The sequence below is a fragment of the Cricetulus griseus genome, chromosome 2 (genome assembly GCF_003668045.3).
Source record: "Cricetulus griseus strain 17A/GY chromosome 2, alternate assembly CriGri-PICRH-1.0, whole genome shotgun sequence".
NCBI lineage: Eukaryota > Metazoa > Chordata > Mammalia > Rodentia > Cricetidae > Cricetulus > Cricetulus griseus.
This window is the reverse complement of record NC_048595.1, coordinates 438,330,047-438,352,326: the sequence shown is the minus strand read 5'-3', so window position 1 is coordinate 438,352,326 and position 22,280 is coordinate 438,330,047. Positions and strand designations below refer to the sequence as shown.

The following is a 22,280-nucleotide window of genomic DNA, read 5'->3' as shown; positions in this document are numbered from 1 at the left end:
ATGTGTACTAATAAAAACAAATAAAACCAATTTTTCAAGAAAAAGAGAGACTAATTTTATCAAGAATATTCATCATTGACCTATCGTCTCAGAGATGGATTCCTCGGGCTCGACCTCAAATTTCCAAGCCTGCTAGCGTGTGTGGGATGGGGGCCACAGGGCCAGTAGAAGCAGCTGTGCTGGGCTCCTGGCATGCAAAGCCTGAGTATGTCTTATCCCATGAGCTCATGAGAAAGGGGCAAGCCTCTAGGTCCCCAGCGAACACTTGTCATTCTTTCCCTGTCACTACCCAGCTCTGTGCTTATGCCTATGAGTTCATCACTTCAGGGCAAGTTCTCTGAGGGTCAGCTGCCAGCTCCTTTCCCAGCCTCTTGGTCCTGTCCTGGACCTACAAGATACAGGGCTGCTGATGCCCACCTTTAGAGTTTTATACCAGAGAACTTGTGAAATGATTCTCTATCTTAGGGGTTTGAGCAGATTCTCTGACCCCACCCTGCTTCTTCAGGAAGCTGCTCAGCCACTGGGTCCAGGCAGACTCCTCCCAGACATAAAGTCCTGCCCTGTCTGAGCCACTGTCTTGTTTCAGTCCCTTTGGTCTTAGTTCCAAACTCTGTGGCAGCTTTCAGCCAGAGTTCTCCTCCAGGGGGGTGTCAGCCCAAGGAGGCCTTGGGAATGGAGATGAACTCTGAGACTCTACTTCTTTAAACCCTGTCAAGGTAGAAATAGAGGCTGTGACCTTGGATGGCCAGTGTTGAGAATGGTTTCTCCAAGTATGTCTAAATTGGGTCTTTCATTGGCTTTGAGGCCCACAGCATGCCTGACTGGGAGTCCAAGGCAAGGCCAGCATTCCTGAAGTGACACCTATGACCTTGTAGTCTCAGAGCCTTACTCTGGCCCCTCTCCCATGTCCAGGACCCTGGCCTGACACCCACTAACCCAAGGTGGAAGGCTGTCCTCCTAATACCAGAGGCCAGATCTTAACACTCGCTATAGCCACAGCATTCCCAAAGAGTCTGGCCCTGTCCTTCCCAGACTTCCCAGAAGTCAAATAGGAAAGAATGGAAAGCAAGTCCCAGAGAAATGGCTGCTGACAGACGTGACAAAGGCTCCAGAATCCTGAGGTTCCTCTCCCCGCAAAGCAAAATGGCCACTGGTGGCAGAGGAGTTGTGTCCAGTAATCTGCCAGGCCACACACCACATTCCCACTGGAGCTGCTCTGCACAAGGTGGAGACAGCTGTCTCCCAAGCAGATGTTCTAGAAGGAGCATGGGGCCTTTTTTCCCTGTCCCATGATTGACTGGACACCAGCCAGCTTGTCAGCTAGCCCTAGACAATAATGAGGCCCCAAGCACAACTGAGGGCAGATGAGGAAATTGGTTAGGACCTTCTCATCCCCTTCTGCAAAATGGACCAGCTGGTGGCTTTGCCAGACTTTCCCACTGCAAGGGTAGAGGCTGCCTCTTCCCTCCCGAGGCACAGCATTGTGCTGCTCCCCAGTCACGGTGCAAATACTAAGCACCCACAGTCTGGTAGCCAATTTGGGGACCTGTGCTTATTGAGATAGATAGATGTACCAGTTCCCTGAAAAGATGGCAGAGTAAAAGAAGGAAGGCTCGGTGGTAATTGGAGCTATATGACAATGACATGCTCAGATAGCTATGTCTCACTTCTGTGAGGACTTAACCAGGGAACAAATGTATTTCTCCAGCAGGGGAGAGCCATATGGAAACCTACAGACATGGTTCCAAGGGGAGCACAGCCTTGGGACTCAGAAGACCGTTCCTGTCCAGCCCACCCATTGCAGACATGGTCAGAAACCAAAGCCAATGCTGCTCACCCTCCAAGTGACTAACCTTGAAGATTCTCCATAAGCAGCCCTGTCTGCCACCCCATATTTTCTGCTTCCCCATGCTCTGCAATCTGACAGATGAGAAACTTGTCTGGGCCAGGTCAAGGGGATATCACCTGGCCCCTCAGAGTCTACAGTCCCTCCAGACTACTGCACAGGGTGGGGCCAGCTCCACTTGTAGGTTCAGAGCACTCCCACTGTCCCTGCCACCTCAGCCACCACCCAGCTTCTGATTTCCTTGGAGTGCCTCGCTTGTCTTGATGTTTCTCTGAACTTAGGGAAAGAAACAGTCGAACAGTTTAAGAGAGTTCTGAAGTTAGAAATATTTGCTTTGTTGAATCATGCCTGTGAGTATATGTCACATTCATTTCACCCAACTCTCCAGGAACCAATTCAGGGAGCATCTCATTCTGGAGACAGCACTATTCCTTCAGTCATCCCTTGACCATAATTCAAAACATTATCTTTTAAAAACTGGCACGGCAGCCCAGACCTCACCCCTGACCACTATCCACATGATTCACTCTGTGAGTTCTAGGAAGAGGCCACATGGTCCACCCGATTTTGCTTCTCTGAGTATCATCACCTCTGCCCATACTCATCACTCTACGAAGAAGAGCAGGTGTCTTCCAGGCATTTTCACCTCTACCTGAGGGCCTGTGTAAGAACAAGGACTCTGGCAGGTGCACTATCCCAAAGATGAAATGTGGGGCTGAAAGTGTGGCCCCCTGGGGACTGTTTGGAGCTATGATTAAGCAACAGGGACTTACCTTGGATGTGAAATAGAAAAGAAATGTGTTAGGCTGGAGATGGCTCAGCAGTTAAGAGCACTGACTGCTCTTCCAAAGGTCCTGAGTTCAATTCCCAGCAACCACATAGTGGCTCTCAACCATCTGTAATGAAATCTGGTTCCCTCTTCTGCCCAGCAGACATGCAAGCAGAACACTGTATTCATAATAAATAAACAAATCTTTTTAAAAAGAAAAGAAAAGAGCTGTGTTGAAACAGTCAGGATAGACAGTCAGGAGCACTTGGAAATGACCCACAGTGAGTTCACAATGCAACCCACAGTGAGTTCACAATGCAACCCACAGAGTGGGCCCAAGGAGAACCACTATGTAGCCATTCACCACAATGTTTATGAGAAGGTTTGCATTGATGACAATCTTAACACAAGAGAGCAGATGCTCCTGACACATCCACTTTGCCCCAGGAACTGTTCTGGCAGTGTGACAGGCATTCCCCATGTGCTGGCTCCTTTAATAATGCAGCAGCTAATTGGAAGCTATGAATGAGACAGTCCTAGTCCAGGTTACACACCTAAGTGCAGTCTTCGAGGACACCTGAGAATTCTGCCTCTTGGAACTCCAGCTTCTCCAGCAGGCTAAGATCCCAGGAAGCCAAGGCCAAGCCACACAACCATCTCTGCCCTTCACCACCTCCATGGGGACCAAGATCCCAATCAGCTGCTTGACAGGACGTTCCAAGCCCACTGAGCCATGGCTTTCTCTTAGAATTATTTCCACATGGCAAAGGAGGCTATTGACTCAGGGGCAGATCACTTCTCCTTGCCAAGCCCACTCTGGGACATGAGGCAGGGACAAGTTGTTATATGATGTTGCTCAGTCAGCCCAAAGACAATTCACATAGTCATCGTGGTGGTTTTTCAAGCAATTCATGCACCTCAGATTCTGAAGTATTTCCAATCCAGTGAAGTGGTGATTGCAAGTGGTATGTATGTTCCTTCCAACGGTCTTGAGCACTTAGCATGGTCAAATTCTAGAAACTGACCACTCACAGGGCAGGGGGCGGGGGGCGGGGAGCATTGCATGATCACATGGGGAAAATGTCTGCAGAGAACTTTCTGGATTCGAAAACCTGAAGAAATGGTTCCCTCAACCTAACTGTGGCCCTATGTCCTGGCGAGCCCATCTCATGATCTTATCTGTGAGAGGCCAATTTAAGGGGCTTCCATAGATACTTGGCGTCCCTTCTGTCCTCCAGAAGTAAACCCTCCCCATTGAAGACTGTGGCCTCCAGCAAGTCTGAAATATTGCCTCTAAGATCAAATAACATGAACCTTCCTGTGGGTCCAGACTCAGAAGGGGCCTGAAGCAAAGGTCCTCACAGCAGCCCAAGAGTGTGGCTCACTGCTTGGGAAGCTCTACAGAACTAGTGTTTTATCACAGCCCAGCCAAGGCAAGACCTCATCCCCAGGGCAACGGCCTGGCAGCAGACCCAAACATCTGGTGCAGCCTTCACATGGATGGATGTTGGGGTGCTGAGCCTGGTTCTGCTAGAAAGGCCCCTCTCTCACACTTTCATCACTTTCTTAGGGTTAGGCCTCAGCCCTGCCCCCCTCACCTGCCTGTTGACAGCCAGATGAGGGGCAGTTGTTCCCCTAAAGGAACTGAGCCTATCTGTAAGGACCTATCTTTTCTTTTTACAAGGAAAAGAAAAGATGGGCGGAGAGGGATAAACTCTGACGTCACGGGCCTGCGTAGGACAGTGGGGTTGGAGGCCATCTGGAGCAGGTGCTGGCAGGGCCTCTGGGAAAGGGAAAGGAGGGCAGCTGCCTTGTCAGGTGGGGGTGTCCTAGGGTCAGGAAAAGACTCAAATCTTTCCTGGAATTTCTGGCCTACAAAGGATGCCTGATGACATTTTCTTGGCCTCCCACACATCTCCTAAAGGCCAGGCCCGTAGGTGCAGGCCTCTTGGGGGAGGTGCCAGGTCCAAGGAGACCTAGCCAAGCCTCTGTGTCCCCCACGGCCGTGCACCATCAAACAGTCCCATTCATCATGTAGGGCCCTGCCGCCTGGAAGAGTGTGTACGTGTGAGCGGTAACATTCAGATCCCCCATCTGCCTCAGCTGCTTCCTGCCGCCTCAGCCAGATTCACTCTGCCCCCGTCCAGGAGGCAAGGACAGCCTTTTCCCAATTACAGGTGGTGAAACTGAAGGCCCTGCACAATGATGAGATTTGGCCAGGATCCTACTGCAATTTCCCTGCCTGGCCTCCCCAACAACAGCTCACAGCCTGTTTAGTGTCCTCTCTGAGAAGTTATGCAGCTGGAAAGGGGCCCCAGGATGAAATAATTGCAGAGAAAACAGATGGGCTTCTCAGTGATCCTCCCTCCTCTGAGGGCCTGAGAATCCACCCGTTACCCCAGGGGCAGGAGGGGGCATCGCTGCCAGTAGATTCTGCCCACCTCTTGTTCATGAGGGGACAGTCCTGCCACAGTGGCCCTTCCCCAGCTTCCCAGAGCTTTCACCTTTATAATCGGACCTCTTCGGCTTTCCATCCTTTCTGGACTGGACAGCAGCTATCCCAGGAAAGTCCTCTGGAGTGGGCATGCTTTTCCTTCCCCTTCTTGGAAAGGAAAAGGGGAAGTGGGGTCATGAGGACAGGGTCTTTATCCTTAGGTCCCTGCCCTTCAAAGATCCAAGAGAGAGAAGGGTCTTGGCCACACCATACTCGATGCCTGAAGTTGGAGGTTTGGCATCGTTCAGTGTTTATCGGACTTACTTCTCACTGCTCTATCTGCCCCGCCCCACAGTGGCCACTCCATCTGCCTTAACCCTCTTGCACCCCCAGGCCCACTTACTCTCCCACCCCAAGTACACAGTGACTGTGGAGAAAACCCTCTGTCACATCTTGCACAGTTACTACTTTGAACCCCAGAGCTGCCTCTCTTCTGGGTCTGTTTCCACTGAGTGCCCTACTCCAAGCCTTCTACCCTCCCTTGCTCTTGGCTTCTTCACCACCGTTGGCTTTCTGTCTGTCTCGGCGTCATAGGGTTGTCCTTTCAAGCTTCTCATTTGGTTGGGTTTTGTTGTTTGTTTGTTTCTTAGACAATGCTCCTAAGCCCTAGTCCTCCAGTTAACCCAAGGAGGTCACTCTACCTCCATTTTCTCCCTGTGTGGCATGCTCAGTTCTGACTTTTTCTCTGGGAACCCTGACCTGTTGGCTGAGATTGAGAAAGAAGCCCTCTTGACACGGCCTCATCTCCAGCACCATGTTTCCCAGCTGATAAAGCCAGTGTCTGTTTTGTGTCACCTTCTTTGCTGGGATGCAACTCAGTGACTATGGAGCAGGCCAAAGGGCAGCCATGAAGGTATTTGAGACAGTCATGAATGACAAATGATCAGATGCCCTACAACACTGCTAACCCCCCTTGAGCCCCAAGGGTCTTTCCTCCCTCCTTTGAGTCAAGAGGAATTGAGGACTTTTGTTTATTGGGAGCTTTTTTTAATCATCAATTATGTGTACAAGTCTGTGTCTGTGTGCGGGTATGTGCACATGAGCACGGTTGCCCGCAGAGGTCAAAAGAAGGCATTGGGTTCCCTGGAGCTAGAGTTACAAGTGGTTGTGAGGTTCCCCCCTCAACCATGTGCTAGGGACCAACCTCAGGTTGTCTGCAAGAGCAATACATGGCCCTAACTGCTGAGTCATCTCTCCAGCCCCTGGGGAAATTTTTAACACTGAGGAGCCAGTACTATACCTGAGGAATTCATTTCAGCTGCTCAGTGGTCGACCCCACTGCTCCCTCACCTCCACCAAGTCCCTGGAGTCGAAGGAAGGAAAAGTGGATTTCCCAGAGAAAGGGAGCTAAGATCCCAAATCTAGGCCCAGAAGAGAAGCCATGAGGAGCATGAAACCTTTGGTCTGTAAGCACTTATGTACTCATCACCACCCTGCCCCAAAGACCCTGCAGACTAGCTGCCTGTCCACCCAGTTCCTGCAACAGTAGTAGCAATGGAGGCTACAGGGAAGCCTAGCCCAAAGTTAACTCATCAAGGGTCTACCGTAAATGACCACAGCTCAAGAGCCACAGGTCATCAAAAGAGTCACTTGCAGGGTCAGTGAAACGGCTTATAGTGTAAAGATACTTGCCTCTTGGAAGCCTGAGTTCCATCCCCAGGCTTCCTCAGGATGGAAGAAGAGAACTGACTCCTGAAAGTTGTCCTCTGACCTCCACATGTGCACAAGAGTACACATATGCCTACACACACACACACACACACACACACACACACACACACAATTTTTAAAAATTTCCCTTGATGAGATGGAGAGTGGAGTGTAGGATGTAGTTCCACACGGGAGTGAGGGTGTCACCCTCGCCTTCCTTGCTTCTCTTCCCTTCTCAAATGCAGTTGGGCTGTCATTTCATAAGTATTAACATCAAAAGGCCATGTGTGGGAGGAGCATGGAGGTGGGCAGCCAATCTTCCAGGACTGAAAGGACTTGAAGCTGATGTCTAGATCTTTCTCCAGGTGATAGATATGTCTATCTAGTATATAGATACATACTAACCCAAATCAGGTTTCACCGTGAGTCTTTTCCTAAACGAAAGGCTGGACGGAGCTTGTGGTCCTCATTTGGGGACTTTGGGGTGCCATGTTGGGAACGGACAAGGAAGAACAAGGCAAACACTATGCCCTTGCTTCCTCTGTACCTTCCAGAACATTTGTTCTCCAGACCTATGGTCGCCCAGCAGTCTTCCCACTGCCCTCCACCTCCATCTTTCTGTAAAACACTAACTCTGGCTCCTGCCTCCCAAATCCCTCCTCAGGGTTCTTCCCTTCTAGAGACCACAGGCACCCGGAAAGGCAGATCCCTGTGAATGTTCCTTTTCCTCTCTCAAGCTTGAGTCCTGTTCCGCACAAAGGACACAAACTCCTGCCCATCACTCAAATTTTGAGACTACAAGCTCTCTGGAGGCTGCTACGTTACAGGGCTCCCCTGAGTCTGAGGGATCAAGATTCCAGGCCAAGGAGAGAAATTGTGTGCAGCAGTCTGGTGTCCATAGCCAGCAGGCAATTCTCCACAGCCCCAAACTCAATGGCCATGATGGCCTGTTGAGGCTTGGAGCTGGGCAAACCCCAGTGCTGCCTATAGTTTCTTATGGTGTCCAGGACACTAAAGTGGACATCCCCACCTGCAGGCAGAGTCAGTACACCATTGAAGGAAGTCCACCTGCCTCCTAGCCTCCTAACGCCTCTCCATCGCCCACACACACACACACACACACACACACACACACACACACACACACACACACGAATTCCTGGCTCATACACATGGATTGATGACATCCTTGCACTGGTGAGTACTGGTTGGTACTGGAGGCTTACATCTCCCTTTACAGCTACACCCGACAAGCTCTCCCACTGGGAATCTCTAGACTCCATCCTCTTCGACCCCAGTGCAAGGGCCTTGTGTGGAGGAGGTCAGCCCTTCCACCCTGGCTAGCACGTGTCAGGCGTTAATGAAGAGTTTGGAAACAGGGCAATCTACTTGGATTTCGGTCTGCACCAACTTTCTACCTGCGTAATTTTGCATAAGGGACATTTCTTCTAAGCCTTTGCACCTGCAAGACTAGTACAGATGCATACCAGGAACAGTGCGCGCAGTGACGACCCAGCCGGTACACAGCGCGCTGGACGCCTAGAAGCCCAGAGCGAGGGCATTCTACAAATGGAGTTCCCTTGTGCGCGCCGCTTTGTGGCTCTGAGCGCAGCCGGTCGGCCGAGCCGCGGGATCCTTTGGAGGTGGGATGTGGGTGGGAGCAGAAGGGGGAGCCCCCGCGCCCCCCTCCTGGCCGTCGATTCGGCCGCGTGCGCTGTGCCATTGGCCCTGGCGGCCGGGTGGGCGGGAAGATGACATCAGCGGCAGGTTGGATTATAAAGGCACCAACCGAGCCACGGACTCAGAGCGCACCCAGCCGGCGCCGTGCAGCAGTGGGACCTGCGCTCGCCTAGCCAGCCTGCTCCGCATCCGCCTGTCGGACTGCTCACCGGCCGTCCGGGCTGCAGACCGTCTGTACCCCTCGGCCCCATCGGCACCATGCACCTCTCCCAGCTGATCGCCTGTGCCCTGCTGCTCACGCTACTCTCACTCCGGTCCTCCGAAGCCAAGCCCGGGACGCCACCGAAGGTGAGTACTGTTGCGGGAAGCTGGACTTGTGAGGGGCGTGAGAGGATGCGGCGCGCAGGAGGGAGCAGAGAGCCCGGAAAGGCAGATCCCTCGGACTTGTGCCCTCAAAGCTAGGACTTCTCTGAATCATTCCTCAGCTTCAGGAGAATGCCATGCACATCTCCCGTGCCCTAATGTGCCCAGCAGGACAAGCGGCACAGAAAGGGCAAGCTCCCCCCCCCCCTCAAGGAGCAGGAGCAAGGGCTGCGTGGCAGGTGGATGCCGGACTCAGCTCTCCCGCAACCGTGGGGGCGCGCTCACGGCTGGGGAGGGTCACGCCACTCTGGAGCCAGCAAAAGTCACCTGCGTTACATCCGTGCACTCTTTCACCTGCCCACTCTTTTTCTCCGACAGGTCCCGCGAACCCCTCCTGGGGAGGAGCTAGCGGAGCCCCAGGCAGCTGGTGGCAATCAGAAAAAGGGTGACAAGACTCCAGGCGGCGGGGGCGCCAATCTCAAGGGAGACCGATCGCGACTGCTCCGGGACCTGCGTGTGGACACCAAGTCCCGGGCTGCTTGGGCCCGCCTTCTGCACGAGCACCCCAACGCGCGCAAATACAAAGGCGGCAACAAGAAGGGCTTGTCCAAAGGCTGCTTTGGCCTCAAGCTGGACCGGATCGGCTCCATGAGCGGTCTGGGATGTTAGTGCAGCGACCCCTGGCGGCGGTGAGTAACACCATGGGACTCTTCCAGATCGCCTCGCTCTGCACCAGGGAGAACCTAGCCCTACTACCATCTAGCTTAGGCTGTTTGGTTTCCTCCTTGTGTTCTGTGGCCTTCCCCCAACCAATCCGGACATGGGATCAAGTGTAAGCTAAACATTTGTCTGCTACCTCACTTATTCCATTTTACAGATTAAGAAAATGAAGTGGTCAGAGTATATGGGCAAGGTCAAAGATCGGGTTCAGCTTAGAGGACCCCATCTGGCTTCCTCTAGAAAGGCATAAACAGGCTTATGTAGACGCAGTCCCCAACCCCACCCTGAACTACAGACTAGCTAGCAATGTTAGCCCCAACTCAGCCAACTGGGAAATTGTTAGAGAGACCCTGGAAAAAAAAAAAAAAGGGAAAGGTGTTCCACCAGCCCGGAGTAAGTTTATCTGCAGCTCTGCAGACAGCCAGAACGTCAAGTGCCAGGACACCTTTCTGAGCCCAATGTCCCTGAAGTGAGGCCGGCATGCAGCTATGCCTGCTCCTCACAGTGGAGAGAAGAGCCTCTGTGGGCAGCAGCAAGACACCATTCTGCCTCGGGCATTCTGAATCTTACCCCTGCTCTAAACCCAACTGTGGGCAAACTGGTCTATCCAGGGTCCTGATGCTGCAGCCCTGGGGCTTCCGAGAGGAACCTTGGGGCTTGTGACCCTGTTTCAAGAGAGGCAAAGGAACAAGCTAAGTCTTATTTCTTGCGCTAACCTCAAACTCAGTGTATCCTAAATGAGGTTTTTACCAACCCTGTCCCCATCCCTCCACTCAGCATGGAAACTTTCATCTTACCAACATGCCCACCTGAGGCTACTCTGTGACTTACTACAAAGACCCTTCTGAATCTCCTCCCTCTCTCCATCCCTGAGCATGTGAAAGGACGGAGCAAGCAGGCCCCTACTGCTTCCTAGCTTTGGCTCCTACTCACCAGCTGCCATTGTTTGCCCCATACCCTGTCTGTCTCACCCCAGGGGTGGAGAGGCTGCTCTCCCCAACCCAGAGGCCAGTGGCCAGTCTTTCCCCATAGGGAATAGGGGGTAGCAGGAACCTTCTTCACAGCATGAGAGACCTTCCCAGAAGAACAGCACGTTATGAACGTGTTTGGGTCCCATATTAACTTAAGGGACAGACCCTCGGGAACCCACACCATACCCAGAAAGGATCTTGAAATATTGGTCAATGACCAGAGAAACACACGCCCCAGTTCAGCAGCTCCACACAGCGCCCCGGCTCTAGACCTCAACTAGCCCTCTCCTCTCTGTACCCAGTCTTGAGCAGGCCGCATTACTTCACCCCCATTCTGCAGGCTGTTGGGAATCTCTGCTCTCTTTCATTCAGGGAGAGAGGTGATTCTGGTACCTACCGGCAAGCCTTGATGCTGCCATTGTGATGCCTTTTGCTCTGTACTGTGTGAATACCTAAGAGATGAAGTCTGAAGAATGGACTTTAGAGTTAGTGCCTGGGATGAGCTTCCCTGAAGATGCCTTGGGTTTAGTCTTGGGCATCTGTGGGCACAGGGTGGTGAGAAACGCTAAGGATGGAAAATCGAGACATTTAAGGCTTCTGCACCCCCTTTGACCAGGGAAGGTCAGCAGCCTCCTACAAGTTCTCTTGGCATAAATGAACAACCGGTAGCCTTCTCTACCCCATGCCCAGTGAAAGGGCAGAGAGGTCACATTTCCAAACCATGCAGTCTTCTGATGGGACTGACCAGTGAGAGCACCTGTTCTTAAGGAAGAATACAAGGCTCGTTCTTCTACTGATAAAAACTCCCAAGCCTGTGACCATGTCTCCACTCAGAGGTTGACTTTGGCTCCAAGCACCATCATAATGACTGTCGCTGATGGTTATAGGTTTTGATTATACTATTGACAGAGACTCGGGTGTGGCCAAGGCCTCAACAGACACTTTGCCTCTGGGCCCCAGGAACATCACACTTGAAACAGACAGAGAAATGAGTTAGGGAGAGTTGCCCAGACCATTACAGCCAGATCCCTTTGTGAATGCTGTCATTTAAGAGTGCCCTGCATGTCTGCCTTTATTCAGAACACAGAGCACTCAAACAGCCATTAGTAGGGACTGGGTACAGCGCTCATCACCTTATTCTCATCCTTCAAACCCACCAATCCAACATGGCTGTTCATTTGCCTGGGCTGGTGTTAGACACCAATTCACCTGCTACAAAAGGGGACATTGAAACAACCAATTCCTGAGACAAAGCTAGCTAGGAAAGGAAGTGCTCTTCGCTGCTTGGTAGCTCTGACCCAGACACTGCCCGTGCTTAATATGTAGCCCTTTGTTGAATCCTAGCGCCAGCTCTGAGAGGTGGCTATTATCCATTTTATGGGTGAGCTCAAAGCTACTCAGGGCCATCCAGGAAGTCAAATCCAAGGAAGGATTTGAGCCCAGAATAGGACACACACACACACACACTTTGAGATATGCTTTTCTCTGTGCCTACATGGCCAAGCAGATACAAAACCAGATGAAAACAACTGTCTGAGGGTTTGTTGTATAGCAAAAATGAGCTGGAAAATGGCCCCACTATTCCTCAGTCTCACCCATTGCTGAGAGTAAAGCCTACAGTTAGAGCTTGGGGCTGGAGAGGGTGGAGGCGGGATGGTAGACATTATGGTTCCACCTGTGCTGGGCCAGCCAGTGCCAATCAAGGAGTTGTAGATTAAAGGCACAAGTGCTTTGCCTCGAGTTACTGTAAGAAATGGGGAAAGGCTCTAGAACAACACTGTAGGCTGGACTTTTCTGTTAAGAGGTCAGAACTGAGCACCCTGTGTCCACTTTGTGTTTCAGGATTGGGAACTGCTCCGCACGCTGAGGTCATCCCTGGTCATCCGCCTCCAGCATCTGGAAACACCTCCAACGCAATGTGGCTTTTACATTTCTTTTTATTTTTTTCCTCCTGGTACTGGCAATACACAACACCAGCTGTTTTATTATTATTTGGGGAGGGGAGGGTATGATTTTATTGTTTGGGGTTTTTTTTTTGAAAATGAAAAATAAAAAGTTATATATTATATATATATATTATATACATGAAACACGCACTCCTACACCAACTGATGACAAGGGACAGTTTTTAAAGTGACTGACAAAACCAGCTGTAAAACATTGCTGTTTGTAAATTCACGTCATGCATAAATGTATTTATGTTGTAAAGCTATTTATATTGTTTATAAAGAGATATTTATAAAAATTTTATTTATGTAACTAAATGAAAGAAGCCAACCATTGTAATGTTTTTGTCCTAACTAGTTGAAAAAAATGTAAAAAAAAAAAAAAAAGAGCCATTCCATGAACATCTTGAAAACTGTCTTTATTTATTCATTGCTTTTCATTTCAAAAATCAGGCTGAGCAGAGAGAGGGAGAATGTGAATACAAGGCATTTGCCTCCAAATAGATCTGTCAGTTAGGTCCCCAACTCGAGTTTCTCTGTGTGGGAACCCCTTGGGGAACCTGGTGAAATGCAGATTCCTGCCCCTGTTTACCCTTCAATCCACGCTGAAGGTAGTCTCCCGGGACTGGGCTGGCCATGTGGACCACAGCAGGGTAACTGCCAGCTCTGCCCAGCACCTGGGAAGCTGATGTCAGAAGTTAAGCTGAAGTTGGTTCAACCGCTTCAGGGTCCCCAGTTGCATCCATCTTCTCCCTGCTGCGAGAAGAAACCGCTCCAAATTTGCCCTTTGTCTCAGGGGTGAGGTTTCTGTATGCCTCATGGGATTTTCAAGTTGCCATCTACAAGCATCTTTTATAGACTTACTTCCAAGTCTTGGGTGGGCAGACCCCTGTAACCCCATAAGGACTGCAGTGGCCAGATGGACCTTTAGGCCACACACCTCTCAGAATGAGCAGGAATGGCCAGATTTTACATGCATACCGTGGGGTGAGTTTTGTGAGGAAGCCTGCTAGCAATCACAGCTTTGAGTGTGAAATTATGAATAATGATTTGGAATTTATGAATATAATTTAGATTAGAATCTCTTTTCCTGAAATCAGCAGGAAACTTTTAAATAATTCAGTGGTAATCTCACCACATCATCCATTCAAAGACAGGACTGTGCTGGCTTCCCTGATGTCTGGCCCCGTTAGAGGAAAGCAGAGTCATAAAGAGCCCCCTCCCAACCAAGTGTGGTGGCACACTCCTGTACGCCCAGCACTGGGGAGGCAAGAGAATTGCCACAAGACCAAGTCCAGCCTATTGTACAGAGTAAGTCCCAGGCCAGCCAGGCCTACACAACAAGACCTAGGGGGAAAAATAAAAAAAATAAGAACCTCTTGGTGACATCATGATGCCAGGTGGGTTGGGAATGTGTGTGGCCCTGTGCCATGGAATGAGCAGGCCTAGCCGAAGAGTTCCAGGAGACACCTGTCACTGGGGGTAGGGGTGGGGGTGGGAGATACCTGGTAACACCTGGTCTTTCTGTGGCCACCCAGGTCCATAACCTTCACTCCTAGGTGGCCCTCCAACAGCAGGTTCTCACAGATCTGGGTGGCCAACACAATAGGATGCAACCCAGCTGGAGAAGGCTGGAGCCCTTCCCATCTCCATTTCCAGGACCCTAGGGGACAGTCCCAATCCCCTCCTAGGGGCCAACTGACCAGTCATGGGTGTGGCTGCCTTCCTTCCTCTGTCTCGCTCCCGTGTCTATGGCTAGAGACTCAGTACCCGGTGTCAGGCAGGGTGAGGGCTTCAGCATCCGGACTGCACTAGTGCCTCAGCTTGCTGTGCAGGTGGGCACCCCTTACTAGAGGAGGCAGAGGGCTACGCCAGAGCCTTGGAGGTGACAAGAGCTAGGCAGGTGTTCGGACTTTGGTTTTGGTGGTGATGGTGCAGGTGCTTCTTCTCCAACCCAGACAGAAGGGGCCGGGAATTCTGTGACCCGGGGAATTACCATTAGAGACAACGGGGGCTTGCCAATAATCATCCTAGGAACAGCTAGTAACTGAGAACTGATAAGTACTCATGAGTCATTGCTACAAATACTGTCCTCCTATGCTGCCTTCCTTCCATGTGTTATCCCCAAACAACAGGCAAGGCCCACAGTTGGCAATATCAACCTTCATCAGTGAGGCCAGTCCCTTAACCTGTTGGCATGGGTCCTAGATGTCACTAGACAACTGCTGTGCTGTGCTAGTTAACGCTATCAACCTAGCGGGATCTGTTACAGGACTGCCTAGGAAATCAGCATCTAGGCATTCCGTAGTTTCTAGATTGGTTAAGTAAGGTGGGATAACCCACAGGCTGGGGCTCCAGACAGAAGAAAACTGGAAAGGGAGCTGATACGATGGCTCATTGGTTAAGAATGTATATTATTCTTGCAGAGGACTAGAGATTGATTCTCGGCACCTACATCAAGGGACTTACTTCCTGTGACTCCAGCTCCAGGGGAACCAACACCTCTCTGACCTCCTCAGGCACATGCACAGACACATACCTACACACACTAAAGGAGAAAGTGAGCTGGGAACCAACATTCATCTCTCTCTGCTTCCTAACTGCTCCCTGGTGCCATTATGCCTTCCCCTCCATGAGGGACTGTACCTTCAATCTGTAAGTCAGAATCAAACCCTTCTCTCCTCTGGTATTTTGTCAGAACAAGGGAGAAGGTAACTAAGGTAAACTTAAAGTCCTGAGTCTGCCTCCTTAGTAGCAACAGAGAAGTGCCAGCCAAGCCTGGGAATTCTGCTAGAAACCAAGAACGGTTGACAAACGTTCAGTAAGTAACTGGAAACGTTTGGAAGGCTCAGGTATTCCTTAGTAGCACAGCCCAAGAGCTTGAAGCTTTCCATCCTCCTTCCTGGTCCCAGCATTCCGTCTCATGTTGTCTGGAGACAGAAGCTTCTCTCCCCCATGGGAACAGTAGCTGCCAGTATCTGGAGACATGGCCCCATTGACGGGGCTGGCTGGAGTCCTGGTCCTCTGGGACAAGGAGGGACCCTTGGTAGTGTTAGACACCCCTGTGCAGGGCCAGTTGGCTGGGGTGGTCCAAAGTGCAGCAGAGAAACAAAAAGTTATAGGTTCTAGAAGGCCTCAGGCGTCCTGGAGTCCCAGAGGACACCCTCTGTAGAAGCTCTCTGGGTGTGAACAGACAGGGCAATTGAGGTCTGGTGTCCATACACACTTTGAGGACAGTCATAGAGCAGACCTTCAAAATCTATCTGCAGGGCTGGGGAAAGGGCTCCATCAGAAATAGCACTTGCTGCACAAGAACTGGAGTTATAATGCCCGGCACCCAACTAAAAAACCAGTCATGACCTCACTCAGACTTGTAACTCTGGCACTTCGGGGAATTGAGGCAGGAGGATCACTGGGGTTTGCTGACTACCAGTCTAGCTCCAGGTTCAGTGAAAGATCCTCAATGAACTTCATAATGACAGAGTGGGACACCTAACATCCTGTAGTCTCCCTGTGCATGCATCGGTACACACACACACACACACACACACACACACACACACACACACACACACACACCAGTGCAGAGAAACCTAGACCAAAGCTTCAACAAATTTTGGAAGCCCTTTGTTGAGGCCCTCAAATATGAAGGGAGTCAGAGAACACAATGGAGACTTTCCCAAGCCTTCCTGGTCCAGTGTGTACCGCTGCTGACAGCAGAAGCAGGACTAGGCCCAGGAACCTAACCTTGGGCTCCCAAAATATCTGGAGGAGAGACCCAGGCAATCAAACCCACTTGAAGGTGTAATTCTGAAATGCGGCACTCCATACAGAGGTATGGAAGTGATGAGGTTCTGGAGACAGATATTTCTAGGTTCCCAGCCAAGTGAGTGGTTCCGGGCACTTGCTTCTTTCTCATGGCACACCCCACAGAGTAGGTGGTAGAAAAAGGAGCTGTGCTGGGCCAGAGACCACGGATGTGGGGGGGGGCGGCAATCAGCAAAGACATGATGTCTGGACACAATCAGAGCCTGGAGAAGAGCTCCCATTCAAGGCAATAAAGGCAGGGTGGCAGTACGAGTAGCCCACACTCTAGTTTGAGAAGTGTATTCGGAGGGAGAATTGGTCAGGGTGCATATCACTGTAACAACACCTGAGCAGTTTTTTGCTTTACAAAGCAGAGTTCTACTTTATAAAGAGTAGAGATTTATTTAGCTGTTAGTCCAGTCTGGAAAGTCCAAGAACATAGCAACAGTATCTATCTGGGGCCTTCTTGCTTCATTGTGACATGACAGAGGATACCATATGGTGAGACGGACAGCAAGCTAACTCATATCTCTTCTTCTTCTTCTTCTTCTTCTTCTTCTTCTTCTTCTTCTTCTTCTTCTTCTTCTTCTTCTTTCTTCTTCTTCTTCTTCTTCTTCTTCTTCTTTTCTTCTTCTTCTTCTTCTTCTTTCTTCTTTTCTTTCTTCTTCTTTTCTTCTTCTTCTTTCTTCTTCTTTCTTCTTTCTTCTTCTTTTCTTCTTCTTCTTCTTTTTCTTCTTTCTTCTTCTTCTTCTTCTTCTTCTTTCTTCTTCTTCTTCTTCTTCTTCTTCTTTCTTCTTCTTCTTCTTCTTTCTTCTTTCTTCTTCTTTCTTCTTTCTTCTTCTTCTTCTTTCTTCTTTCTTCTTTCTTCTTCTTTTTCTTCCTTCTTTCTTCTTCTTCTTCTTTTCTTCTTCTTTCTTCTTCTTCTTCTTTCTTCTTTCTTCTTTCTTCTTCTTTTTCTTCCTTCTTTCTTCTTCTTCTTCTTTTCTTCTTCTTTCTTCTTCTTCTTTCTTCTTTCTTCTTCTTTCTTCTTCTTTCTTCTTCTTCTTTCTTCTTTCTTCTTCTTTCTTCTTCTTCTTTTTCTTCATTCTTCTTTCTTCTTCTTTCTTCTTCTTCTTCTTCTTCTCCCTCTCCCTCCTCCTCCTCCCAGGGAGTGGAAGTTCTCACTGAGGCATGAGGTCCAGACATAGGAAGCAGAGGCTGCAATACATAACTAACAAAAGCCATTTAAGGAAGGGGTTGCTCTGGCTCGTGGTTTGCAGGTACAGTCGGATATGACAAGGAAATCATGGTGGCAGACACCTGAAGCAGTGGGTCATATTGACCCACAGACAGGAAGTGAAGAGTGGTGAATGATGCTTCCTCTTTGTTCAGGCAATTCAGATGAGTCTTCCTGCTCCTAACTCAATTCAGAAGATCCCTCACAGGCACACCTCAAAGGCCATGCTAATCTAGATGACCCTTTCAGCTGTGCTTATCTCCTAGCTTGCAAGTTGTCAATCAACATGGACCATAACACCTAGCACTGGCTCTATATTCTTATCTGTGTGCTTGGTTGAGTGTTTATTTCTGGGTAAGGCTGTATCCATACCAAGAATGTGGGCCTGTATTAGAAAGGATATATGAAGTGATGATATGGTAACAAACAATCCCCAATTCTCACAGACTGAAAACTGCCAAAGATTTAAGCCACATCTGCTGGTACATACCTGTAATTCCAGAATTTGAGAGATTGAGGCAGGAGGATTACTTCATGTTTAAGGCCAGCCTGATCTACAAAGTGAATTCAAAGCCAGCCTTAAACCTATAGCAATGTTCTGTCTCCAAACACAAAACAAACACCAAAATAAAACAAGATTTGTACCTTGTTTATAAAGATCTGGTAGCAGTCACCAGAGTCAGGGAGAATTCCTTTTTTTTTTTTTTTTCAAGTCTCAACTCCCTAATCCTAACTCTCAATCCCATTTTTTTTATCTGTTTTATCTTACAATGTTGTGAGAGAAAGTCTTATTGGTTGGTCTGGAACTGGACATGTAGATCAGGCTGGCCTCCAATTCATAGCCATCTACCTGCCTCTGCCTCCCAAGTCCTGGGCTTGCCCAGCCATTTTATCTAATTTTTTTTTTTTTTTTTTTTTTACTTTGTCAGGGTTTTGGAGGGTTGGTTTGGGGGCGGTTGTTTTTTGTTTTGAGTCAGGGTCTCATGTAGCCCAGGTTGGCCTCAAACTCACAGTCATGGTCTCATGTAGCCCAGGTTGGCCTCAAACTCACAGTCATGGTCTCATGTAGCCCAGGTTGGCCTCAAACTCACAATGTCACCAAAGCTGACCTTAAACTCCTGATCTCTCTGCCTCTACCTCCCAAGAGCTACCATTACAGGTGTGCACCACACTCCCTAATTTTATTTTTATTTGTGCTTGATAGTTTTACTTTTTTAATTTTTAATTTTTAATTTTTCCCCTCTTTGTGTGTACCTTTTAAAATGTATCTGTAATGTATTAGATCAAAATACATATAATTGAGGAAATTTTGACTTTCAGTGAGGAGGCCTGACTGTTCATATTTATTGTCATTGCTTAAACTGACTTTCTCATTTAACTGTGAGAATCTTTTTCCAAGCTTCCTTATTTCCTTCCTCTTTTACTTTACTCCCTCCCTCGGGTGGCTGAGCCTGCTTCCATCTTCTGCAATGGCTTACAGAGCAGACGTCCTGTTCTTAGTTGTCAGTGGTTCCTTGATTTTTTTTGTGAAACTTATTAAATCCATATTTATACTGCTATCAAAATCAAAATCACAGACAACTCCAGGCCCCTTCAGAAAATAGATACAAGCAAGGTTCCCAGGCGTCCTGTATTTACAGTCAGGGAGGGCCCAGAAGAGCCAGTCCACACTTGATGGGCACCGTGGGTCATGATGTCTCTTGGGACTGGTTCATCCCATGGCATTGGCACTATAGGACCCAACACTGGTCTGAATTCTGTACATGAGTGAAGAGAGTCCTGGCAGGCACACTGCAGCAGTGAATCTGGACTTAGACCAACTGGAGCCTCTCAGCAATTCAGCAGGAGAGCTGCTGCCTGGGAAATGGAGGGCCAATTTACATGACTTTAGACAACAGTGCCTAAATCCTGGGTGGAGCCAGTCTTTATCTGTCCTGCCAGTCAGCTCCCAAATCACAATATTAATCATGAAAGCTTGGCCTTAGCTTAGGCTTGTTTCTCACCAGTTTTTTAACTTAAATTAATCCATGTCTATTAATTTTCTTTCTGCCTCAGGCTTTATTCCCTCATCTCCCTAGTGCCCATCCTGCTTTCTCTGTGCCTCATGGCGTCTCTACCTTCTTCCTCTCAGCGTTCTCTCTGCCTGGAAAATACTGTGTAGCTGTTGGCCATTTAGCTTTTATTAAGCCAATCACAGTGACATTTCTTTACACAGTGTAAAGGAATATTCCACAACACCTGGGCTCAAGTGTCCCCAGCAATGAAAACATATATATTCATTTATTTGTCTGCTTGCATTTATAGAAAAATGCTTTCATAGTAGTAAAATTATAAGATGCATGTACGCATGTAAGATGCCTGTGTATCTGTACTTACACTCACCCCTTCCCTCCAGGCCTAGAGATTGTCTTGTAGACACATCTCATATTCTATGTGTGACGCACAGGGAGCTCTCGGGATCTGTATTATTTTCATCATCACAGTGACCAGATATCTGAGAAGCAACTGTAGACCGATTTCTTTTGGCTCGGGGTTTTAAGGGACGCAGTCAGTGCATAGAGGTAGGAACACGGCAGCAGCTGAGTTTTCACATTGCAGTTGACCAAGAAGCAGAGCACTCAGACAGAAGTGGAGCACACATGTAAGGCAACTCCAGCTTTTTAACTTCCTGTATGATTCTGGTAGGACCTATAACATACATGCACACATACAAACATCCGTAGTAGCCTTGTTCATAATTAAAAAGTAGGAAAACTCTGTGCAATCATCACCTGATGAGTAGATAAATAAAATGTGTGGCATTCATACAAAGGAACGGCATTTGGCAATTAGAGAATCTAAGGAAATGGTTTATGTTACAGCACAGATAAACCTTGAGGACATCAGGCTAAGTAAAAGGAGGCAGAATAAAAGCCCCTAGGGTCTATAGCACTGTCAGCAGAAAAGGCCAGGAGAGGCAAACCTGTGCAGCGTCCAGCAGCATCAGGGAGGGGATGGAATGGAGGGTGAGAAGCGGAGAGGCTGCTAATGGATACGGAACGTCTTTTGTGGGTGGTGGGGGAATGGAAGGCAGCCTAAGCGTGATTGTGGTGATGCGGATGATACCAAGATGATACCAGAAAAAGCTCACTGAACATGGATGCTTAAAGTGGGAAAAACACACAGTGTGTGACTTGTGTTACAAATAAAGTCACACATCTAGATCCAGCCTGAGCTGTGCTGAGTCTGGTCCAAAAGTGGGAGCTGCCAGAGCTGCAGGGAGAGGGGAGTGGACCACTCCTCGAAGAGCAGCCTGGGCTGTTCCTAGCATCACCCCTACTGGCCAGGAAGGAGACCCAGCCTCTGGGAGATGGTGCAATGAAGTTCCCCCTCATGGATCTGCTGCAAGGACGACTTGAGAGCATTGGTCACTGTAGCACCAGCTAGATGCACACGCGACCCTCACTCCATCACCCATGCTTTCCCAACTTCAAGCAAATGCTAAAACAACGATGACACCCAAGTCACACACACACAGAGAGAGAGAGAGAGAGAGAGAGAGAGAGAGAGAGAGAGAGACGGAGACAGAGACAGAGACAGAGACAGAGAGGGAGCAATCCTGTCACCCAGCACCCAGGAAGCCCCGGGAGCACTTCATCTCTAGACAAGACAAACCCACACACCTTCTTTGCTTTTCCTCCAGACTGATAGTCAATGGCTCACAAACCTCTCAAGAGACACTGGCCCCTGTCTGCTGTCCTCTGGGAGGATACTCTGCAGTGGAGCCAACCTCAGCTTTCTGAGAACCCAGCCCTGAAGTTGGGGCTGGGATGGCTCTGGTCTCACATGGCCCAGGCAGTACTGTTTGGCCAAGTCCAGGGTCTTTATAAATATCTGTCCTGTTACTGGTCCCAGCCACTGGGCCTTCCATCCAATCAAATTAATCCCTTACACTGAGGTGGGGGGGGGGTACGGTGAAAGTGGCAGACTACCCAGCTATCCCCCCTTCCTCTTCAAGTCCTTATCTCTGTCCTTTGAAGTGTCTTTACACCCACACAACATCCCCCCAAAATTCTTCCTGCTTCTGCCAAGAAAACAAGGTCACATACTCACCAATGCCTGCGAGGTGATGGCTGGAAGAACAGTAGTCTCCCAGGTGCATAAAAACCATCGCATTGAGGTGGAGCCAAGATAGTCTCTTCAACTCCAAAATGTTCCAAATTCCTCATGGTAAGGCTGGGGTCTCATTTTCATATTCCTTACTCAGTGGGCATCTGGTGTCGCCAAGGATGAGCCAAAGGCTCCTGCTCTGATCCCTTGTGATAAGAACAGGGATGGCAGCTTCACAGTGGTGTCAGTTCTAGAGTGACTAAGGGGTTGGCTAACAGAAGGGACAAAGACCTACATTCTGTTATCAGCAACTGAATCCAAAGTGAGTATGTCCCTAGAGATGGCCTCAGGAACGAGGACTGCCCAGGGCAGCAAGTAAGAAGTTTGTATAGAAAGAGGCCGGGGCCGGATACAGTGGGGCACACTTGTAATCCCAACACTTGTGAGGCTGAGGCAGGAAGATTTCTATGAATTTGAGACTAGCCTGAGCTATACGATAAAACTTTTCTAAAGAGAGAGAGAGAGTGAGAGAGAGAAAGAAGAGAGAGAGGAGGAGGAGGAGGAGGGAGGAGGAGGAGCTGGAAAGGGCCTTTCTCAGTCCTGGTTTTCCTCTTCTGCAGTCTTCTAGTTGAAAAACAACACAACTGCCTACTTACTCTCTGCGTTGTCAGTACCAAAGTTCTAAGACTTCTTTACATCCCCTAGGCTGACTGCCCTGGTGCACAGCCT

General features: G+C 49.2%; 1 protein-coding gene across 1 annotated transcript; it reads left to right on the top strand.

Annotated features, from left to right (window-relative positions):
- Positions 1-8,697: 8,697 nt before the first annotated feature.
- Nppc (natriuretic peptide C) lies at positions 8,698-9,471 on the top strand. The gene is made up of 2 exons (XM_035439262.1): positions 8,698-8,787; positions 9,181-9,471. Exons 1-2 carry the CDS (start codon positions 8,698-8,700, stop codon positions 9,469-9,471), a joined length of 381 nt encoding a protein of 126 aa, XP_035295153.1.
- Positions 9,472-22,280: the final 12,809 nt, after the last annotated feature.